The following is a 15,541-nucleotide window of genomic DNA, read 5'->3' on the forward strand; positions in this document are numbered from 1 at the left end:
CAATGAGACTCACATCGAATCGGACTACAAACCAAGTCGACAAAGGAAAAAAGAACCTCTTCCGTAGAAAACTGCCACTTCTCCGGGAGTGGTGGAAGCTCATTCAAAACCCTGCTACATACAAGTTGTGTGCTACGTCAAGCAAAGGGTCATGACTCAGTTATTCAACAAAGCGTCATCTCTTTACGGAGCTGAGTGATGCACTGAAAAGTTGTTCTATCCCCCACCCCCCCACCCCTCCCCAATGATAAGACAGAAGACGATTCATTAAATTCACTGAGCTAAGACGCCACATCTCAAGTGGTTTGTTAAAGTTCTTTAAGGCTTTTTAATAAAAAAAAAAGTATAGTGACATCCTCTAGCTGTGGCGTGGAAACATTTATGAGGAGCAGAGACCACTTAGCTTCACTGAACAGTTGTAAATGAGCACTTTGTCCAAAATACTGCTGCTAAAAGCCCAAACTTCTACATCTTCACATGGCACTCATGCAGCCACATTGTGTGCTGTACATTCATTTTGAGCATGCACTGCACTTTGGCTTACATGCAAGGAAAACTGCAGAACCACTAACACAACTAAGGGCATGGTAAAAGATAATATGTGCTTTTCAAATTAAAATGTAAAATATAGCCACAATAGAAGTTATTCAGTTGACAGAATCATTGTGTTTTCACATGCACAAAAGAGGTGACACAAAGTACAGAGTCCTCAAAAATACTGTTAGTGTTAATACACTCAGTGCAAACACTTTCCTTCACCATGGTGCTCTTCACACCGACCTTCTCCTTGAGCGGGGGAACTCCGGGAAGCTGTGCCCAGGCGAGAGCGTGCTGCCTGGGGAGGAGAGTCCAGTGTTGTCCCTGGAACCCGGCGAGCAGCCCTGGATCCTGTAGGACACTGAGTTGTAATAAACAGAATTGATTTGGCAGCTGTGGTGTTCACTGTGGGACATGAGGGGACTATCGCAGACCCCTAAGCGGTAGCACACACAGGAGCAGAGGGAGCTGAGGCTCGACTCCGGCCTTACTCTTCCTGCCTTGATCTGAAAATGCAGCTTGTGTCTGCAAGGGCTTCGTCTCCTCTCCTGATCCTCGGCTGGGAAAGCGATGAGGTTGGTGCGGCTGGTTCCTTCCTCCATGGGGAGGAAGAGCGCGCTGTGGCTGCGCACCACGCTGCTCCTGCTCCTCCCCCTGTGGCTGCCTGTGCTCTGCTCACCCCCGACATGGAGGCTCACAGCCCCATCCAAAAAGCCCCTGTCCCTCTTCAGCGATGCCCTTTCCTGAGCGTCTCTCCGCTCATCCTCAGTGTTCATGGTGAGGAAGCGAAGCACCACCAGATTGAGGAAGGCCCCGATGACGGTCAGCCCCACCAGGATGTACAGGAAGCTGAAGGCCACGTAGGGCGTCTTCTCCTGGAGGTCGTCCTTTTTCTGCAGGGCCACAAAGTCCCCGAAGCCAATGGTGGTGAGCGTGATGAAGCAGTAGTAGTACGCATGGAAGAAGCTCCATCCTTCAAAGTAGGAGAAAGCCACAGCTCCCACACACAGTGTTCCGAAGCAGGACAGGAAGCCCACCAGGACCATGTTCTCCATGGACACCTCGGTGCGCTGGAAGCCTATGCAGTGCTTGGTCTTGTGCAGGAGGTAGCGGACGAATGTGTTCATCCTTTCTCCCAGACTCTGGAACATGACCAGAGTGAGAGGAATGCCCAGCACGGCGTAGAACATGCAGAAGACCTTTCCTGCCTCTGTGCCTGGTGCTGCATGTCCATAACCTTAATGCAGAGGTACAGAGATTAGAGATATAGCCAAATTCCTATTTTACTTTTGTTTATGTGAGATTAAAACAAGCCTAAAATGATGCAGACTCAATACAATGCTTCACTGCAAATACAGTAGAGACAAAAAAAAGAAGATGGATGCATTACACGAACTTACCAATGGTGGTGATGACTGTTATGGCAAAGTAAAAAGAGCCAGCGAATTTCCACTGCCTGCCGGCTCGGTGGGGCTCAGCTTGCAGCACCACTCGCTCGATCTCGCGGTAGTCGCCCTCGGAGAAGCGATACTTCTTCTTCATCTCGCTGCGCTTCTGCTCCAGGATGCGCCGGCGGGAGCTCTCCGACTCGGACTCGAGCGCGTCGAACACCGCGGCGCCGACCAGCAGGTAGGAGAACATGCAGAGGATGAGCGACAGGGTCCGGACGTTTTGCTTCTTCATCCTCGGCGGTTGGCACAGTTACAGGTGGCACTGCTGCTCCCCCTCCTCCTCCTCCTCCTCAGCGCGGAGACTCCTCATCGGTGATGCAGCCTGTTGCTTGAAAACGCGGGCTGGTCGGAGTAAAGCTGCACCTGAAAATCTTATCTTTAAATACCTTGTTGGGGGAAAACGCGCATATTCTGCGGTGCGCATCGAGGAAGGCGGAGGCTCTGGACGAGATCATCTGTTGCGCCAAGTGGCCTCCTCGCATGCGCAAAGCAGGCACCAATACAAGGATGTGTGTAATGTTATATATGGAGCCTGTGTGACACTTGGCCTCACGAGCAGTCCTCTCCCACCAGGGGGACGACAAGTGAGGTCCTGGCTCGATCCGCAACTGGTCCTGAAGCTGCGCGTCCGAGCTGGAGGCGTCCAGAGGATGAGGAAGATGGAAATCATTGAATCTACCCTGGAATGACATCTTGCCCAATAACTCTTTACGTTTTGTTTGTTAACAGGCTCAATTTACTTCCATAAAATGTAAGTTATTGTATCACTTAAGAAAACATGATAATACAGTGATTAAAGTGAGACTGTGCTGCTGAGATATACACAAAATAATCCACCATTACAATTACAGTTTTAATCTTTGTTAATCAGCATCATTACGGCTAATAACCAGGGCTGCATCATTAATTATTTTAAATATGAATTATTAATATGCATGTTATCATCATCATTCATTGTTATATCAGTTACTCATTAGTTCCTGGTCTCTCTCTCTCTGCTCTCGCCCCAACGGGTCCATGAAAGAGTCTAGTAGAACCAGAGTTTTATTCCCATTAGGATGGAGTTTTTCCTTTCTCTTTCTCATTGTGGGAACTGTTGGTTTTCTCCACAACACAATGAAAATGAGATAAAACTTGATTTACTCTTATTTTAAACACCCAACTTTAACCCATGGTGAAAACATGAATATAAAGTTGCCCAATTTACACAGAAACCAGCAACAACAATTAAAAATGTATTTGCGACAACAAATTAATGAAAAATTTACCAATATACCAAGCTAACATGAAAATACAAATATGTAAAAATCAGTAACCATACATGCTACATGTGAGTTTAAATGTTAAGTATCAGGATTGATGAAATTTAATTGAGTTTTTGGGCTTCATGACCTCAGCCTCTGTTTGAAAACACAGTGATGTGTGTTTCACATCTAAAGTGGCCGAACAAACTGCATCACAACACTCGGCTTCTGGAAACCTACTGTAAGTGATGCTGGTTGCCATGGTTACCCGTACCAGACTCTCTGTGAGGTTGAGGCTAATATGTAAAGTGTAATGATGCAGGGCCTTGTTCAGTGAATCTCCACTTCTCTGCAGCATGTGAACCGGTGAAACATGTAAAAAAAGAAGGAAAAAGACATTTCCCACAGTTTTACCAGAGACGGTCTGAATGGAAACGTCCTCCTGGTGTCACGGGGGGGGGGTCTCAGCAGCACTGGCAGGGCAGGTGCATCACTCTGTTTTATTTTTCCATCCTCTCAAAACACAGAGACCTGCTCTGCTTTGGCCCCTGTTTGTGTTAAGTGGTTAAATCAGCACACGTATACCTGTTGTGATTCAAAACATGCTCTCCATAAATCAATTACATCTCAGCTGATAAGAGAGGAACCTGAAGCCCTAATAGCCACTCATCAATCCACACAGCTTGTACTCACATCCTTTTCAAAGCCCGGGGAACTAAATGAGGAGGCCCATCAATCCCCATTGGGCCCGGGCTTAAGGAGAAGTATTTTAACTCAAAGAGACGCCTCATTGATTTAGTCTTGCTCTCTGTGTTCTCCAGTCCCAGGTGCTATTTATACATGTGTATATACACACACATACAATATAATAAATTGCAATATATTAAAATACTTACAATTTATTATTGAAGTGTTTTGTCCATGCAAGCTCTCAATTTTCCCCTTTTGGTATTTATGATATTAAGCTCTGTTAAATATATAAAGATATTAAAATGTAATTATAGATACATACATGGGTCTGTTTATATTGTTTGCTTAATGATAATGATGATTATTTACATTGAGATTATTGACTCTCACCTGGATGGTTAGTAAAAAATTTGCTTTCAGAACATTTTCTATTGGTGCAGTATTATAAAAACGTTTTGTTTTTAAGTCTCATAAAATTAAAGAGACCTCATCAGTGTTCCTGGTGATGCGGAGACTATCTATGCAGATGGTGCGAAACCATTTTAAAGATGCACATGGCATCATGCAGAGAAAAGAGGATCTGGTGCCTGAAGGCACATTTCTCCACTAAATAAAACCCATCTGCCAAATCCTGCAACAATAAAAATGTAAATCTTACAAAAATCCTAGAGGAAGGTTTGTATAAAAAGAAATGAAGCTGCTTTGTTAAAGCCAAACTTTTAGAAAAGAGAAGTGGCTCCTTAGCAGGGATCAGCAGCTGTGCTTTGACAAGAATAGGAGAGAAAATTACAGACGGGGGACAATACAGAAATGCAAGATTAGGAAGCAGCTTCGTACAAAGAGGATTTGTCTGCAAACCTGTCATTTGTCAAAGAAATCAGCGAGAAGAGGACGACAACCTGAAGAAAACCAGACATGGACATTGTGAAGGTAACTGCAAGGGCTTTAATCCAGGTATTGATCTGCTGGCTTGGTTTGATGAGTAAAGTCGTTTAATATTTCGGACTTTGAAATTGCATTTTAGGCTTCAAGGTTGTCCTCATCATAAATCTTTGTGTTTTCTATTAAAAATATAGATTAGAAAGTTCCCACAGTTAGAGTCTCTACCAATAACAGGACGCAGTATTAATTTAAAATGCAGTCACATTTCACTATTGAACTCAAAGCAGATCGTTGTACAGGAGCAGTATGATCGAGCTACAGTATAAAAGAGAAAGAAGCTTTAAAACTAAACCACAACGGGAGGATAACAGGGAGGAGGAGGCTTCGGTGTCATGATACAATAGAACATAATGTCTTTATGTGCCAGCCACAGAGTAGAGGCAAGAAAAGCCACAGCCTCTCAAAGCAAGTGTATAGAAATGTAATCCCTCCCTGATAATGTTACTTGAAGACAAAATTGTAAAGAAAAAAAATAACTTTTCCTTCTCAGTTCGATGTTTTTCTGATAAATTGTTTTGTCATTCATAGTGTTTCTAAGGTTTAATTTCCATCTTTGGCATTTTAACAAAAAGACAAACTAATTATAAATATTGCTTCCATAAGTCATGTACATGGTTAAGAGACACAACCAAAAACTCCCGACATTAAAAGGATATTGGGATGGAATTTTCGTCTCTTATGGTATTTTACAGAGAGGTGATATGCAGAGAATTGTGTACTTACATTAGTATGCTGGAGGCACTGATACCTCAGATACCTATCTCATATACGGAAAAATTGAAAAACATGATTTTGCGTTTGCAGAGGCTAGCTCTCCTCACACTGCAGCTCTCAGACATACTTTGTATGATTTCAGGATGGGGTCTCTTAAGAAACACTTGCACTACTGTCAGCACATCAAGTCAACATGTTAGAATAAACATGCCTACATCTGCACAGGAGAACATGCCAAGTAAAACAAATTAAGGCAAGATTATGGATGGACATGGATCAAATGCTGAACAGCCTGACCGAGAACAGACTGAGGGTCTCCAATGGGTCTTCACTTGCAAATTATCCCGGAAAGAGACATGAGACGGTAAACGGTCGTAGAGACATGATCCATAATCACAAGGAGAGACCCAGCAACTGCAAGTGATGCAATAAGCTACTAGATATGCTGAGTGACCGGAGACACTAAATGATGCAAGATCAAAAAGATACAAAAAAATAACAATCTAAAAGAAGATTGAAAACTGTCACGAGTTTACTTTAAATCTCTGGCATCCGTCTTTTTCGTCAGACGATGGCAGCGCCCTGGTTGGTCAGGCTCAGTTGTTTTGGGAGCAGCTGGGTGTTACCGGAGAAATTGGAGTCTGGCTCCTGAATTTGTTGTTTGTGCTTCCTTCAACATCTTCTGTCCTCACGCTGCTGGTTGCACTTTTCTTCGCCCCTCTTGACTCTGTCTCGGACAGCGTGGCACCGTCTCCTATGATTGTCGGGAAGCTGTTCCCAGCACGGCGGGGTCGGTGACTTTATCTCACCATGTGATGTTGAGGATTCGTAGTAGGGATACCAGGTGAAAGTGATCTGCAAATAGCTGGTGCAACGGCTCTGGTGAACACAGTTCCCCCAGACGACCCTCAGCTCCATCCTCCCACTTCCTGCAGGGATAAACTGTAACAGGCAGGAAACCTAGTTGAAATGAGGAGCAGATTAGCAGCTTGTTTCAGAGTCAATCAATTCCCTTCACAGCCACACAATCAGTCTGGTTTCATTCAAGTATTATCATCTCCGTTTATGTTAACAAATCTTTCCATCTGCATTGACTTCACAGAGAATGAGGCAACGTGGAATCCATTTTATTATGAGGCAGAGGCGCTAAATGGCAAAAGCAAACACTGGATGCCTGCAGAGCCCTCTCAGTTTCCACAGTAACTAGGACCAAAAATAGAAATCCACACCAGCGGCCATTCAACATTGAATCCCCTGTGATAACGCACGGTTCTATTTATACCTCTAATGCTGAAATATACTCTCACGTGTTAATGCATTCGACTGGTTGCCGTCAAAAGATGGACATCATAGTCCAATTACATGTTCGCACTTCTGAGTCCGTCCTCGTGCTGCGGCTCCTTACTGCGTGAAAACTGAATCAAAGTCATGATACTGTGACACCGAAGATGCAACAAGAACATATGCCACAGTGTAATGACACTGGATCTCTGGATGTATTGGACTTTGCATTCATTTGTGTGGGTGGAGGGTGTAAGAGAGAGAGCGAGAACAAAAGCATGTGAGTTTGTGTGGGAGCGGCCGCAGTGCTGTCTAACGCACCTAACACAGATACATTCTTATCTCGTCTTTATTGTGTTGGCGGTCGACACAGAATGTCCTCAGAAACACTCCTCAGAATAAAGACAGGCACAGACTGCTCCATTTATAACTACATGCACAATTTTAACACATTTAGCTGTGTATTGATTACTCCCAGTCGCTCCCTGTGCATCTATTTTTTCCAGCCTCATCTCATTTCTGGTAATCCAGTCCTGCACAAAATAAAAATGATCAGTCAATTATCAGTCCACAGAAAACAGATCAATTCATCAGTTTATTGCTGATGTAATCTCCACGCTGCTTTATTTTGCTGTATAAGTTCATAATGATCAACCTTGGTTTCAAGATATTCAGTGATGGGCATTTATCACTAAATGGTAATTACACTGTAATTGTTTCAATAGAGCTATAGTAGCCCCAAAGGAGACGTAAGGTGCTTTATGCTACAAGTCACACACATTCACATACACCTGCATACAGTGCTTCTGTTATATAGTTATAATTTGTTATTTTACAAGTTATCATTACAACTATCATAGCTTGACTGCTGCTCTAGGTTAGATAAGAGTGAAAGTGAACATTTTAGACAAACTGACTCACACCAACTGGTTTACAGTTTTTATTTCCAACGAACAGAGCAAGTGTGCTGCCTTCAAGCTAGGTCGGAAAAATCCTATTCTTACTTAGAAAGTACATAACACAGATAGATAGATAGATAGATAGATAGATAGATAGATAGATAGATAGATAGATAGATGGATGGATGGATGGATGGATGGATGGATGGATGGATGGATGGATGGATGGATGGATGGATGGATGGATGGATGGATGGATAGATAGATAGATAGATAGATAGATAGATAGATAGATAGATAGATAGATAGATAGATAGATAGATAGATAGATAGATGGATGGATGGATGGATGGATGGATGGATGGATGGATGGATGGATGGATGGATGGATGGATGGATGGATGGATAGATAGATAGATAGATAGATAGATAGATAGATAGATAGATAGATGGATAGATGGATAGATAGATAGATAGATAGATAGATAGATAGATAGATAGATAGATAGATAGATAGATAGATAGATAGATAGATAGATAGATAGATGAGACTAGAGATAAACAAGAGACTTGATACAGGAGATGACAAACTATGTACAAGAGACAAGTGTGTAGAGTTGCAGTAGTTGTTTGCATTTAAAGACAATGAAATTTAGGTAGGAATATGACATACACAATATGTGGTATAAGACATTTAAGATAAGATAATCCTTAAAGACACGAGTACAGTCAGAATAAATATGCAATATTTATATATGTAGGGAAATGTTAAAATATATACATATAATACATATAAATAGAATAGAACTATATATATGTATATATATATAAAGTGCAAAAAGATTGAATTGCAAAGACAGAAATTAATATTGCACAGACAATAACACAAAAATATTGTGAAATTGTTATGGTCTAATTTGTCAGGAGTTGGTGTTTAGGCCAAATGTATAATAAACAGCTTCCTGAGGTCGAGAGGAGATGAACTATCATCTAATCTGCTGTGACACGGTCATAGTGTGACTCTTGAACCACGACGTCTTTGTCTGAACAGGAACTGGTTTCTTTTTCTAGATTTTGAGGTCACGCCAAAGCGAGACTGAGATGACCGCTGCTCCGCGGGGGTGCGTGAAGGCGTCGCGAGCACCTCAGCCGCCCGCGGAGGAGCCAGTGACGATGGAAGCCCGGAGAGAGGCGGGTGGTCAGGGCCGTGTGTAACCGCAACATGCGAGGGTAAACCCGCGTCCGTGTCCGCTCACAGACGGCGCTCACCCGGCACCGACGCACGTTCGGTACCGCTGCTCTCCCAAGACGGTGTGTGTTTGATATCGGAACAGGATGGAGGACGACTGTGTGTGCGAGTACGACTCGACCTGGGACACCGAGAGCGACGGGGACGAGCCGGCTGCGGAGAGCCAGACCCGCCGCTCGAGTCAAGACAAGAACAAGACCAGTTGGACCCTGGTACGTGTTGTTTCCCGAACCTCCACTGACACGGACAATGTTAGCCTGGTTAAACACGACGAGTCGCTGCTTCCCCAACCGGAAACCACCAAGACTGCAGAGCTAATGTTAGCTTAATGCCCAGCTGCTGCAGGCTGGCTAACTAGCCTAGCTAGCCGCTGTCGTTAGCTCTCTTTAAGAGGGTTATAAGTCCCCCGGCAGCGCTGGTGTGTTTTATTTCCAGCTGTTTGCAGTGGTTTCTGTTAATATGTCTTAATTCGTGGTTTAAATGTAAGGCTGTGAAGCTGCTAAATCCGTTTCCGGTATAGTGTGTGTGTAGGGGGGGGGGGGGGTTGAATAGCTTGGCCTTTCCATATGTCAACTTGTTTAAGGCTGTGTCAGGTTCCTGCTGTCATGTTGTGGCGTCGTCGGTAGAAGACATCGTGTCGGTGCCGCTTCACGTCAGTAAACCGCCACCCCGTGTGCTGTCTGTGATCTGTGCTCTTCGATCGAACCCCGAGACACTTGATGCAGTTATTTCACTTTCACTTTTGCTTGCAGTGGCACCACACGCCCAGAAACACGAGGGCAGCAAAGGACATGCAGACGTACAGGAGAGGATATCCAGTAAGTAGCAGGCTACACGTTGCATTAGAGCTGTAGATGAATGCATCGCCAGGAGTTATAACAGAATATGGTTATGCATCACGCAAGCATTGAGGAGTAATAATGTATTCATATAATTGATAGACCTCAGATTAAGTTAAATTTGTCCATCTCTGTCCAATCACAACCTTCACTCAAGATCAAACTTAAAGGAAATAACGTTGTGACATTTAATGTCATAATTATCTTCACTGATTTATATGAAATCTTAATATTGATATAATATCTGGCCATCTTTTCCATCCGTATAGCTGCTTTCAGACATGCACAGATCTCCAGAGAATCTCAGGACATTCTCCGGAGGGGCTGTATTTGTGAACACAAATGTTGAGTGAGAGGACTTTCTCCGTCTCTAGCCTTCTAGTAGAAACCCCGGTAATGTCCGAATGAGCCGATGTGAGAACACAGCAGTAGACAGATGTTAAAATGTAATAAAAACAAATGCAATACAAATATCTCAGGAAAAAAAGGCGGAGCCGTACACGTAGAAGACATCAACGGAGATGGCGAGACATTTTGAGGATAAGAGTTGACGCCAATGAGCTTTAATCAAAAAGCAGAATCAATAAGCTACCTCCTGCCTCTGCCGGCTGCACCACCCCTCACATAAATTCTGAGAGGGTCCAAACCCAGTTGTTCAGACATTCTGTCAATTCATTTGTGAAAACGGCTTCTGTTGCACAACAGAAAACATGTTGTCACGAAGAGTTATGACACATTTCTTTTGCTTGTTTTTCTGCAGAATCTCACAGATGACGAATGCTCAGAAGACAAAATGAACAATTTGCAGTTTTATCTGAATAAATTTCCCTCCTCCCCTGATGGTAAACACATTTGGATGTTAACACTTAACAAGACACTCCCAAGTGTTTGGGAAAAGTTGTCTGTGTGTGTGTGTTGAAGTTAATACCTTCTTTCTGGTTTGGTACAGATGTCTACATAGAGTCATTTCATAAGGAATGGAAAAATGACTACAAGAGACTGGAGAGAGTTCACTCCTACATCCAGTGGTATGTATCGTTTGATTCTTCAGGTTTGTGTTTTGTTTGTGTCTGCAACAAAGTCAATGTTGTCTTATTTTTGGCAGACACATGACCTTGTAGTCTGGGTTTGTGTCCCTACCATCGGTATTCAAACTAACGATGCTGGATTTTTCAGTGTTGTGTTTGTTATGACACAATGTAAATTGTAGAAGCAGCTTTCTTATCCCAGTCACTGTAACTTTGGCAAAATAGAAAACGGGGAAGGACGTCTTGTGAGTTCAGAGTCGTGCAGTGTTTTTCTTTTCTGGCGTGAAGCACCAGATGATAATGGTTTTATGTTTGGGTTGTGAACAGCTGACGTCTTCATTGAATTAGAGCACAGTTTCATTAGGTGTTAATTGGTTTTGTGTTGTTTCTCTCTGCCTCTGTAAGGTTGTTTCCACTGCGAGAACCGGGGGTTAATTACATGGCTTCAGAACTCACCAAGAAGGAAATTGAGGTAAGATGATGCTATAAAGTGTTATATAATAAGAGAGCGTAAGTGAAAACATCAGTGTGTTCCTGCTGAATTTGATAACTTGCAGACCTTCATAAGCTCAAGAAGTTTTGAGCTTATGAAGTTTTTTACACAAAGCTTTGTAACAGAAGGTGTTCTCTTTCTGACTGGTTGAAGGTGAGAGCATCTTTTTAGAAGCTCCAGAACCTGAAGATGGAAAAAAAACCTTTGTAAATTATTAATTTGTTTCAGGTTTTCAGGTTCAATGTCTTTTTTTTGTATTGGTGTCTATAATGTGTGATAAAAGCATATTCATCAAACCTTAAAGAACCACCACAATCTCATATCAAGTTTTACCGGCGTTGTAAGAGTAACATGTTCTCCTGGAGCAGCAGCTGAAAAATCCACACTGTCCTTTGCTGTGGATCATTTGCTGCACATAAATCTTCCTTTTCATACACTTCCAAGTACAAAACATTTCCTTGTGGTGTTTACTACGCTTTGGGTTTATGATGGATATATTTTTAATATAGCATGTCTTCAACTTGAAGCAACTGACATGGAGAAGCTCAAAACGACTCAAATGCTGCTTTGAGAAACGTGTCAAAATTGTAGAGCATTTTTACTCTCTTTTAAACTTTAAACTTCTAAGATCGATAATTATCAGGAAATAGGAGCAAGGTCTTTTTATTTGGACATTTTCTTCTTTTCTATTCATTTTTCTGCATATAACTACCATCAGTTGGCTATGTATTGATGCAAACCTACAATACGCTTATAATAGTGTATTTAATATGCTTTTTTACACATTTTGACACATTACTTATATTTAAGATTACATTTTTCTAATTGATATTTTACCTCCTCAGGCCTTTAAGAAGAATGAGGAAGCCAAAATGAGACTAGTCGAGTCCTATGAACTCATGTTGGGCTTCTATGGCATCCGTCTGGTCAACAATGAGACTGGTGAAGTGAAACGGGCCGAAAATTGGAAAGATCGCTTTGGAAACCTGGAGCGGTAAGTGTTGCATGTTCTCACCGCAGCACCTTTTGAGATATATGTACTTTTTCGTTGTCAAATTCAGCTTCAACTTTCTGATGTCTTGCAGGAATATGCACAACAACCTGCGCATCACTCGCATCCTGAAGAGCCTCGGGGAGCTGGGATTCGAGCACTACCAGGCCCCACTCGTCCGCTTCTTTCTGGAAGAGACTCTGGTCAAGAAGACCCTCAGTAGTGTTAAGCGCAGCGTACTGGACTATTTCCTGTTTGCTGTGTTGGACAAGCAGAAACGTCAGGAGCTTTTGCGCTTCGCCTATCTTCACTTTGAGCCAAAGGACAAGTTTGTGTGGTGTCCCAGGAAGATTCAGAAACAGTTCAGGAAGACCGACAAAAGACCCGATGCCATCGGGAATGGAGACGGAAAGGATGAAGCGTTTTCACGGAGTAAAAGCAAAGACGGGGAAGCAGGTGTGCAACCGAAAGAGGAAGGAGTGGAAAACTTAACAAAGAGTCAGAAAGGAAGCGATAAAACAGAAAGTAAAGACAAAAACAAACTGTCAGATGAATCTGCTGAGCCAGAGCCAGAATCAGAACCAGAACCTGAGACTGTGGCAAATGGAAACACGGAGGTTGAGTTTACTAAAGAAAGTCTGGGGAATGGAAATGTCTCTGATGAGGAAATGGATCTGTCGCTCAGTCCTGACATTGTGGCAGCCACAAGTGAGCCCGGTGCCGACAGTGAGAACAAACTGACCAACAACTCAGACGATACCGTCCAGAAACCCGACAACAATATGCAGACAGAGGACATCGACAAAAAGAACCCACCGAAGAAGAAGAGGGAAGATGAGCAGGTGCTGCCAAGCAACGGCTCGGCCGGGGACCCCGCCTGTGTGCAAATGGAGGAAAAAACCATCGCAAATAAAGCCACTGGTCCAACGAGCCCGGCAGCGCAAACCCCTCTAAAGACTTCGAAACACTCTCCCACTCTTTCATCTGGAAGGGAGGAGAAAATCCCAAGGACTGAATTTAATGAAGTGCCAGATAAAAAAAAAGAAGACGATGAAGAGGAGGACATGTCGCTGGAAAATGTGTCGGCAACAAATGGGTCACAGATGAGCATCGGCAAACCTGAGAATGAGTAGAGAAATGGGACGTTGATTCAGCATCAAACCCCTCGAGCTCAGACCAAAACTATGGGACTTCAAGACTAAACCGGATGTTTGATTTGACTTTAAATGAAACATTATCTAGGGACAGAGAACTGAGAAGTCACTCTGAGCCTTATTTCTACTGTATTTAATGTTGAGATAATGATTCTTTTCACTTTGAAGGAGTATATGGATTTATTCATTCATCAAATGTGGGACTGGATTTGACTCAGTTTCTACATGTCCATCAGATATTGAAGAATAAGTCTGGTGATATTATATATTTCATTTTTTTGGCTCAGCAAATCCCACGAAAAGACCAAAAGTGATGAGTTAGTTTATTTGTTATTTGATTTTGTTTCTAGCTCCAAGCTCCTGTGATCCTAAGAAAGATTTCATCCTTTAAAAACTGGTCAGACACAAATTATGTAAGTTTTGGTTTTAAAGGGCTACATATAATTTAAAGTGTTACTCAAGCAGGAGTAAAGAGTGTTTTACTGGGGGATGTTCCCAGTGTGGGAGATCGTACAGCAGCACAGTGGTGTACGTGGGTTTATTGTAATGAAAGTGTCACCAAGTGCGACACTGTGGCTTCAATTATGTGACGTGGACTCTGAGGGAACAGAACACGTTTGTTTTTGGTCTTTTCATGGGATTTCTGTACAATATGAACATTACCAGACTTCTCCTTTAAGGCAGTAACGGCTGAGACTGTCAGCAACTGATATGAAATATCTATAGAATACATAAAGCACTATTAATGTATGTCAATGAAATGATTTCAGATTTCCTAACAACTAAATACTTTCACAATTGAACTTTTTTTTTTGCACTGAGGAATAATGGAGAGATTTTTTTTGGTGATGAAAAACAACTTGTTCTGGACCCCGCTGTTCAAATGGATTTAAGATTGAATGTTGCACGTCTGTGCGTTTTCGCGCAGATCTGAGGAAGTAGACTTTTGATCACCTGCCAAAAAACAATGAGAGACTGGTTGATTGTACGATACGTCTGTTATCGGCAGAACTGAAAAAGCTTTGTCTATAATTTAAAGTCGGCTCTGTGTTCGTTTGAGACTGGATATTTACGAGCCAGAGTTGGTTATATTGATGCATCTTTTTTATATTTGCACTTAATTTTGAAATCTTAATTGTTGAAGTTATGATATTTACATAATTAAATGGGAATAACTTTACAAAAGTACTGATTCCTTTATAAATGATGCTTTTTCTTGTTTTTTCTTCTGAAGTAAACACCTGGCTGTTGACAAAGCAGAATAAAGTTATGCTATTTTCTGATGCTTGTTATGACATTGATCTGTTGAGTTAAAATCTGAGTGCCATCATCATTAAATCGCTGTCGTCAGGATAACGCTGTCGGCTTTGGCTCATAATCCTGATATTCTTCTTCTCAGCCGTATATATAGTATGAAGCACTGGCCCTCGGTGAAGTGGTGTGACTCACAGGAAGAAGCATGTTAAACTTAGAGATACTGACGCAACACGACTTGTACAGATACGCAGGATCAGTGTGGAGGTTGAGGTGTGTTTTCTAACTGCGTCGTCTGTGGCTGCCTCCATCTACAGATCCTCCAGTGCCTCACCTGAATATTATAAATAACACTGTTGGATTGTTTTAAATTCAGACCAGAGCTTGCTTGTCCTCCTCAAAATGGACTGTGATAGTTTGATAACTGATGTACTTCTTCTCTTGTGTAGATCCTTTTTCTGTTCAAGATATTTAATAATAATAATATATTCAGAATATACTTTGTCTGGGGTAGTGTTGAAATGATTAGTGAGCTACATTTTGTATATTCCTTTGACTTTTTGGAGCCTGAGCTTTGTTTTTCATTTTTATCTCCAATAAGGAGGTTATGTTTTCACCCCTGTCTGATGTTTTTTCAACAGGATTACGCTAGAAACTACTGAACAGGTTTCCATTCGACTTGATGGCAGATGCGCCAAGAAAGAGCTCATTAAATTTCCTTAACATTGAGAGATGGGATTTATTTGTCATTTTCACTCAGTGAATAATTCTCATG

General features: G+C 42.2%; 2 protein-coding genes across 2 annotated transcripts; one reads left to right on the forward strand and one right to left on the reverse strand.

Annotated features, from left to right (window-relative positions):
• Nucleotides 1-769: 769 nt before the first annotated feature.
• Nucleotides 770-2,799, reverse strand: kcnk15 (potassium channel, subfamily K, member 15). The gene is made up of 2 exons (XM_062392331.1): nucleotides 1,938-2,799; nucleotides 770-1,774 (listed from the first exon to the last, which is right to left on the reverse strand). Exons 1-2 carry the CDS (start codon nucleotides 2,218-2,220, stop codon nucleotides 771-773), a joined length of 1,287 nt encoding a protein of 428 aa, XP_062248315.1. The 5' UTR covers nucleotides 2,221-2,799; the 3' UTR covers nucleotide 770.
• Nucleotides 2,800-8,896: 6,097 nt separating this feature from the next.
• On the forward strand, nucleotides 8,897-15,495 carry ogfr (opioid growth factor receptor). Its single transcript, XM_062392330.1, has 7 exons — nucleotides 8,897-9,219; nucleotides 9,760-9,825; nucleotides 10,607-10,688; nucleotides 10,796-10,874; nucleotides 11,280-11,346; nucleotides 12,213-12,361; nucleotides 12,453-15,495. The coding sequence occupies exons 1-7, from the start codon at nucleotides 9,094-9,096 to the stop codon at nucleotides 13,489-13,491; spliced, it is 1,608 nt and encodes a 535-aa protein (XP_062248314.1). The 5' UTR covers nucleotides 8,897-9,093; the 3' UTR covers nucleotides 13,492-15,495.
• Nucleotides 15,496-15,541: the final 46 nt, after the last annotated feature.

Source organism: Platichthys flesus, chromosome 7 (genome assembly GCF_949316205.1).
Source record: "Platichthys flesus chromosome 7, fPlaFle2.1, whole genome shotgun sequence".
In the NCBI taxonomy this organism is placed as follows: Eukaryota; Metazoa; Chordata; class Actinopteri; order Pleuronectiformes; family Pleuronectidae; genus Platichthys; species Platichthys flesus.